Source organism: Terrapene carolina, unplaced genomic scaffold (genome assembly GCF_002925995.2).
Source record: "Terrapene carolina triunguis isolate 2854851 unplaced genomic scaffold, T_m_triunguis-2.0 Scaffold58, whole genome shotgun sequence".
In the NCBI taxonomy this organism is placed as follows: Eukaryota; Metazoa; Chordata; order Testudines; family Emydidae; genus Terrapene; species Terrapene triunguis.
In genome coordinates this window covers 8,614,297-8,622,959 of record NW_020664409.1, presented here as the reverse complement: position 1 = coordinate 8,622,959, position 8,663 = coordinate 8,614,297, and the positions used below count along the sequence as shown (strand labels likewise).

Here is an 8,663-nt window from a genome sequence, read left to right as displayed (position 1 = left end):
ACACACAGCTATTCATTCATTCAGAAAGAAATAGTAAACTAATACCTTATGTTTACATACATAATGCTTTTCATTCTATGATCTCAAAGTACTCTTCAAATGTTTAATTAATCTAGCATTAGAACATACCTGTAAGGTAGCTATGGAATATATTACAAGCACTTAGCCTATGACTGAAATGCCGCAACTGTTTAACAGCAACACTACACGACAATTTAGAAATTGAAAACAAATGCCATAGCCATCTGAAATGGCAGAGAATAATTAATAAACAGAATGAATTTGACTAGAACACTGCAGTAAATACCTTCATGCTTATGAAATTGGAAAGGGATCTTTAATGACTACAAGTGATCAGAACTTTAATATTGCACCTAATCTAAAACACACACAGTGTGACATACCTAATAATCATTGACATTCAATGGATATTATACAAGTTAAGGATAGAAAAGACCTATTCAGTCACCTCACCTTCCAATGCATTTTCCAGCCCCTTTTCTAATGTAGTTTTAAATGATCTCAAGCAACGGAGAAGCAATGTCTCGTGACTTCCCCTAAGAATCCATTCTGGAATCAATTAACTGATCCTGATAATCAGCCTAAATTTTCCTACAGTTAATTTCTTCCCATATCTGAAACTTTTGTCTCACAGCAAGATGAATTAAATAATATCTAAGAGTTTGTCCATTCATCCCAATGTACTTTACAAAGATAAGGACACATCATTAAAGACATAAGTGGAAAACTGAAACACAGAGGAGAAGTTAAACAGCAACTTGCTCCAGAGCAGGGAATAGAACACAGTTCTCCTAATTCCTAATCTGACAGCCACTCCACTGGTCAACCATAACTTTTGTCAATGAAATGGCTCCCTTTAAAGAATGATTTTGATACTGTCTAACAATAAATCAAAGACATTTTGGGAAAGTTTTTTTTTAATTCTATGCATATTCATTGTGGTGTGGAGCAAGTGAAACTATGTATAGGGTTAAATAAAAGTTATTTTGTAAGAAGCTAAAAATGGTGACAAACTTTATAAGTAAAAAAATCCAGGAGTTAGGCATGTACTGATGTTAATAATCCATAAACAAGCTGTTAAGTTTTCCTTGTTTACAGTTTCACACATTGCATAAGAAATAAACCAAGAACAGCATCTTTTATGTGTGGAATATTTTTCCTTTTTAATGTTGCATTGAAGTCTTTAAATCTGGAATGTCAAGGATATTTGTATAACAACACAAGATTTCTCATGGGATTTAAAAAAATTAAATTTTCTAAATGATCTAAATTGTTGCATAGTAACATTTTTTAAACAAGCTACGGCCAAAGCCTTGCTCCATTGAAATCCATGGGAATTTGCCTTAACGTGGCACCAGAATTTGATCTCTAGAATGCATTTTAGATTGTTAAATTGATGCAGGGGTACAGATTCCAGCAGAAGCTCTCCCAATAAATTCTTTATTTGTGCAAACATTACAAAGTGGTTTCATATTTTTAAGGCAGCTCATTTTGCTTTTTCCTTCCTACTACCCCGACATAGCAGAATAGTGTTTAACTGGCAACAGCAGGTATAAACAAAAAATATTACTGAAAATTAAGTCTTGTTGACTCCGGGGGGAGGGGAGGAATCATGCATAGTATGTATGTACAGCTATGTAAGATAAAATAGGTGGGCACTACAAATGCCAAATTTTAACAACAAACAACAAAAAATCCAACAAAACAAAACAACCCTGCCCCCCAAGATGAATAGTTCAAACAACTCCATGGGGAAGGTAAAGGTTTTTTTGAATTTTCCTTTTTCTGTAACACGAGAAAAACAGACTTCAGTACAGAATTCTAGTATTAGTGTTTTTATTACTTACTCTCATTGAATTATTTGAAGAAAACAGCATCAAATGTTTTTACTTCAGAGAAGCATTACTTGACGTTACAAGAACTTATATTTAGTTTATTAAACTAACATTATTACAACCTCAAAGGTGGGACTATAGGAAGTTTCAGAACCTGTTTCTTGTCTCTTAAAACAGTTTTACACATATGAAACTCCAGTGATTTTAATGGATTTGCAGTGGCATGTTTGCAGATAAGTGTTTGCTGTTTTTTTGGCTTGTTTGATCTTAATGCAATTATTTTAAGAAAATATTCGTCTTGTTAACATATTACCACTTTAGTTGTTAGCTAACCACCACAACAGTTCATTTCCTCATAAATATTTAACATAATAAAAAAAGTCCCTTGGGCCCTAACACTTTTGACACTTGTATAATCTAAAACAAATTCTCCCACTTTTTAAATCAAACAGACCATGTTACACACACAGTTGGCTAACTATTTACAAAGCACCCAATTAAATTCTGCTTAATTCTCCCACTGTCTGAAAATCCCACCTCACTGGTGCGTGGACTACTGATCACACAAAATGCATGACTTTCCCATAGCTTGGACATTACTTTACAGACTGTAAAACTTTATTGTACATAAGACTGCTATAAAATGAACTCATCCATTAAGCAACACATATAAGAAAGTGAAGCAATTGTATAAATTTAGAGGATTGAAGAAATAAGCAGAAGAATCACAGTACAAAGACACGTAAATCTAGTTTAATGTTCACATGTAGAATTTACACATCACAGAGATTAAACAGGATTTTAACTTAACATAGCTGCAATGAAATGAAAGTCATTTTGTATTAGAAAAATAATCTTGATGCAGTTATCCGATTTTTGGTCTACTTAAAGTTCATTTTAAGATGGATTTACATCACTGATCGTAATGACTTTGCTTGTGTGCTTTTCCACAATCCCATATCAATATTCTTTGGACGAAACAGTAACTGTTCATTTGTTAATGGTTTGCCCTTTGGTTGCAAGCAGAGAACTGTTTTCACTTTTTAACTGTAATATGCTATAAGAATGAAAGTTTGTGACAATAAACCTTTTATTGTTAAATGAAGTTCCACAGTAAGTTTCTTGATTTTGATGCAACAGCAGATTTTATAAAAGCTGATTAAAGACCTAAAGCATTGCCTTCGATATGAAAAAAGTATAGAATTTGTTTTTCTAATCTCAGTAAAAAAACACTGTCTTAACACTACTTGTATATAATGCACTAAAAACCCTTGTGCCTAATTGACAAAAGTGTAGTTTCAAAATGTATAATACAATTACCAACATTTTAATCTAAATTGAAGAAAACACGTTTGTATGGACTCAACACGAGTTTATTTGCAATTAGACATCTCATGCAATCATGCAGGACCACTAACTATAGCTGTAACTTCCGAGTCTAAAAAGACACTGGGCAAAAACCTTAACTGTCAAGATATTTTCATATTATCAGCTCTGTATCTGAGCTGTAAATAATGTTCTAAAGAAATATTCCCACACATTAAAAAAAACATACACACCTTTATAATATTTACAAAAAATATTTAATTAAAAATATTTTATAATTACAGTAGTCTATTAAAGCATATACTTTTCTCACTTACACTTATAGAACATCTCTATATATACACAGTATGAAATGTCACTCATATATCTATACAATATGTAACATTCCTGCAGGGAGAAGAAAGTTCCCTGGGCCCCAATAAAATCATCTATTTTAAACAATAGATGTCAAATATATCTACAATGCTCTGGTAGATTAGTAAAGCTTCAAAATTCAGCTGCTCGGTCCCTTACAGTTATACTTCTAAAGTTTGATTTACTCTCGATCTTCTATCCAACAGAAGAGTCACACTTTTCTGCTTAAGTTTTAAGTCTCCTCCCACCAAAATAAACAAACAATTCACATCTGATATAAAATGCACAGAAAAAAAAGACATGTTTAAAATGCTATGAACGTGCAAAACGGTGAAAGGTTCTCTCTCAGAAGGAAACATGGAAACGATTCTGGGGTTGAATTATTTTTTCCTCTCATCTGATGGCTGATATTTCTTTTTCCCCCTCCCTCTCTAATGTGTTTTTCTCTGCTCCTCTGGCTCTGGATCTGCTTGCTGCACACCTGTGGAAGAGGAATGAATAGAGGGGGGTGTGTGAACCGTTTTTGCTCCAGACTGAGTGGCGCCACCAACAAAACACAAGACATGCTTGATCAACAACCCAAAACAAACCAGGTCAAACAACAACCTCAGCTCCCATGCTAGGCCAAAACAGAGGAATACACAGCTGCAAGCCCCAAGTGATAAGCGCTTGACACAGGGGGTTTAAATAATAATAATAAAACAGGCTCCCTGCAAACCTTGTTTGCTCAATCCAGACCCCATTTCTGCACTCCAGATGAGACAGAAAGGAAAGACAGTCTCAATGCTAGGAAAAGAGACTTCCTTTAGAAAAGAATGTAGGTGCACTCAGGTCAGAGAGGCACTAGTGCTTCTAGAATAATACATTATTCATGCATTTAATGGAGAAAAAATTAACTCCTAAGGAATGTGCAAGACTCAAACCCGTTTTAAAAAAAGAGCTAGCTGAAACATGTACAGTGCAAAGGGCACTGGTGTTACAATACTACAGATGGCAGAGATGCAGCCTTTTCTCTAGATGCCCAATAATGAATTGAGACTCACCTTGAGAGTGCAGTTCAGCGGCACAGAATACTGTCCCCCTGCTTGTTAACAGCGCCAGCCTGCACAACAAAACACCAGTAAGAAAAATGAGTGCAAATAATTAGCTCTGCCATGATAACTGTACGTGTGTCTGGATCACACACACGGGCAGAGACCAGCCTAGAGAGGTGACAAGCTCCACAATGGAGAGCGGAAGCCACAAGGACTGCCAGCCTGGGCCAGCCAAGTCCTACCGCACACAGATCAGTGCACCCGACAGCAGGTTGCTAGATTCTCAGTGTGACACCTCCTGGCTCCGACACAGGGGATGCTGAGTGTCACATTCCGAGCACACAGCCGGACCCGTCGCCCAGGCACCGCCGGCTGGAGAGTCACAGGTTTCCTTCTGTCCCTCAGAAGCAAACGCCTTCTGCTGCTAAGGGTGGATCCCGCAGAAGAAAGATCCTTCCCGCTCCCACGCACAGACATTTATTTTTTATATACATAAGGGTTCATATATATATATATATACGGGTTTCAGGGTGTGTGTGTTTATATATATATACACAGTTAAATGTGCACATTCCCCTTAAGCGTTTATATCAGCTATAGTCCCCTTAAGTGTGTACAGAATCATTGTACGGATTCCTGTGTGTACACACACACGTTAGCTATACTTCCCTGAGTGGCTATAACTATACAGCAAGTACAGTGAGGGTATATGTGTGTGCGTATGTCTATACACACACAAGCGTCTAGCTCATCATTGTATGCCCCGGTATAAAGTGTGTGCATCTACAGACGGGTCTGTGTGAGATGCACACACAGAATGGATCACACAACGGAAGTATGCTGTACAGTGGCTATAGGTGCATACTTGCGGACAGATCCTGCTCGCATTAAAGTCAGTGGCACGACTCCCACTGACTCCGCTGGAGCAGATCGGGTCTCAGGGCGCCCGTAGAACACACACACGGATACCGTGTAGCACTCACACGCCTAAAGTGAATCTCTGTCGACGCCGGTCGTTGCAGAGACACAGGGGGTCTGGGGTACCCTGGCCACACACCCTTCAGGGAGTGCACAGTACGAGCCCTGCATTCCCTAGCTGGCTGGCCAATGCTACACGTACACATTCCTGCCCAGCGTGGGCTAGCACGGCCAGGGCAGCGCCTCGCGTTTCCCCTGCCACGGCGCTTACCGGGTCGGTGTTGAGGGCTGTAAGCGGGGTCCGGGGGGTGGCTGCGGGACAGCTCCCTGGGTGCAGCGGAGGTGGCTGCTGTTGCTGCTGCCTAAGTAGAGCCGGGTGCGTCTCCAGAGCCAGCTGCAGGTCGAGGATGTAGTCGATGACATGCTGCAGGATCTCCACTTTGCTGACCCGCTTATTGGGCGGGATGGTGGGCACTAGCTTCCGCAGCCGGCTGTAACAGTCATTCATATCGCACTGCAGGCACAGCGACGCCGGCTCCTCGCCCGACGGGGCCCCCTTGCAGCCGTGTTCGGCCAGGCAGCGCAGAGCCAACTGCCCGCCTCCGCCACCTCCTCCTCCTCCGCCGCCTCCTCCAGCGCCCCCGCAGCAGCCCGCCTGTGCCTTCCTGCTGGGGTGGCGGACGGGACTGACCGCTTTCATGGTGCACAGGGAGAGATCCCCTCGGGCACCGATGCACACCGCGTACCGCCCGCAATGCAACAGGAGCAAGAGGCAGTGCTCAGCCAACGCAGCGATCCCTTCCTAAAGCAACCAAGGAGGGGCAGCCCGTCTCTGGATACAATCTCCGGGCTCTGCCAGAGCGAATGCCAGACCGCGCAAAGAAAATCCCACCACCCAGGCTAGTCATTCACTACCCTTCCCCTTCGCTCCCACTAGAGCCCAGCCGCCTCTGCTCAGCCCGGCTTGCAGCGCCGCCCTATATATATATAGCACGGGGTACAAACAGGCGGGGCTCGCGCTGCCGGGGCCCGGGGAGAGGAGGAGGCCAGAGGCGCGCGGGGGAGGGGAAATGTGTGCAAAGGAGAGGGGAGGAGGGGGTGCGGAGCGCCGCGCTTTGGCCAATCACCGCCGCCTCCTCCCTCAATGGAACGCCGCTCTGGCCAATGGCGAGGACGCTCCATTCCGTCAATGCTGTGGGGTCTAGGGCTGGGGAGACTGCTGAACCCAAGGGAGCGGAGGGAGGAGGAGAGAGAGAAGTTCCTAGCAAGGAAGAACTGCGGGAATGCGATTGGAATTCACTCTCCTACTGAATGAGGCTGCTGAATCCTGCCATTCCCATCGGCACCCGGAGCACTCACAACTGGCTATGCCAGCAGTAGGCATCCCCTCCTCTGATCTATCCTTGAAGCCTGCAAGGAGCAATTGGAGATTGTTAATGTCATTTTACCGTACACACTTCTATTTATTCTTCCGACTGCTTAATCATCACCAGCAAATATTTCTACCACTGGCAGAGGGGGGGATGCTGTTTGCAATGTCTAGCCTCATTCAATGTATTTTTTTAACCTTTCACTGCTTTCCTGCCCCTACCCGTAGACACACAGAGTCTTTTGAGGGACGTTGATTTAAAGAAAAAAATAATCCAAATTTGAGTGCGGGCGGGGGAGGGGGGGGACAGGAGATCAAGAAAAGCAATTGCTATGGAACATTAAATTAGAGCACATAACTATTAAAAATTCATGGAGATGGAGTATTTAAAATTCCTCTATAACATATAATATTAATCCATTTTATGCAAAATTCATACCTGTAACTTAATTTTGTCCATTAATGCATCAGATCACGTATTAGTAAATGTATCATGTTTTAAATATGATGCTAGAAATGTCCAGAGTTCTGTACTTTGAGACAGCACATTAAAATTAACAGGCACATACTCCAGAGTCTTGCTTAGGTCGTTGTGTGGTGGATTGCAGCCTTTTAATTTAATAATGCCTTGCTTAAACTTTCTATTAACTCCTCATGAGGATTCAGAACAGATGCAGGTGAACTGAACATTAGAGTAAGAAATAAAAGGCACAATCCTGCAACTCATACAAACAGACCTTACTCCTTACCCATGTAAACTGTCTCAGTGATTTCAATAGAACTATTTACTTGAGTACAGTGCTGCTTGAATGAGCAAGGGCTGCAAGACTGGTGAGTAAAATCTAATAGAAGGAAAGAAATTCATAGTTAACAGTGATTGATGATTGCATGCCCCCACCACACCTAGTCACAGAGTGATGTACAAAGGATACAGAGGGAAACAGTTAAGCCTAGAACCTTGAATGGGAGCGGGTTGGATCATCTTTTCATCACAGTATAAAGAGTGCATATTTAGGTCTTTCCCACCTCCTAAAAGGTACAATATAAGTCCCGAATCCTGCAAAGCTTAAGCATATTCTTAACTTTACACACTATGAGTAGTGTGTACAATGGGGCTACTTACAGGGCATAACATTAAGCACCTGTGTAAATCTTTGTAGGACTGGGGGTCTAAATTAGCAAGCTAAACAGTGACCATGTCATGACAGACATATTGTCATCAACTATATACTCTAAGAGCCTGTTCTGCTATACCTTACACTGGTTTTACACTGTGAAACTCTATGAATTTTAGTGAAGTTAGTCCTGATTTTCATCAGTGTGATACATCAGGCCCTAAGTTATAGTTATGCCTGGTCTATTCCCCAGACTCTTGATGAGATGGACAGACTTCCGTTTTTTTTTCATTTTCAAAAAACTAATCTGTAGACAGTATTAAGTATGTGGACTAAAATCTTGCTGATCTGATCTTAATTAAAATCTCTGTGAAACTAGGTACACTATAGAATTCAATTGGTCTATTTGTATAGAATCAGAGCTGATCTTATTTCACTGAAAATTTGTGGAAAATCCTAGTATGTAACCATTTCTCCTGGAGCCAATCTGATGTAAACAGATGTATATATATTAAACCCCATTGGCATCATGGAAATTCTATTGAGGCTGATTTGGGTCCTAAAGATTAGTCTGAATCTGTAAAAAGCAACAGAGGGTCCTGTGGCACCTTTAAGACTAACAGAAGTATTGGGAGCATAAGCTTTCGTGGGTAAGAACCTCACTTCTTCAGATGCAAGACTTGCATCTGAA

At 41.2% G+C, this 8,663-nt stretch overlaps 1 protein-coding gene across 1 annotated transcript; it reads right to left on the bottom strand.

Moving 5' to 3' along the window:
- Window positions 1-2,581: 2,581 nt before the first annotated feature.
- Window positions 2,582-6,470, bottom strand: ID4 (inhibitor of DNA binding 4, HLH protein). The gene is made up of 3 exons (XM_024217536.3): window positions 5,760-6,470; window positions 4,580-4,638; window positions 2,582-4,017 (listed from the first exon to the last, which is right to left on the bottom strand). The coding sequence occupies exons 1-2, from the start codon at window positions 6,186-6,188 to the stop codon at window positions 4,594-4,596; spliced, it is 474 nt and encodes a 157-aa protein (XP_024073304.1). The 5' UTR covers window positions 6,189-6,470; the 3' UTR covers window positions 2,582-4,017; window positions 4,580-4,593.
- Window positions 6,471-8,663: the final 2,193 nt, after the last annotated feature.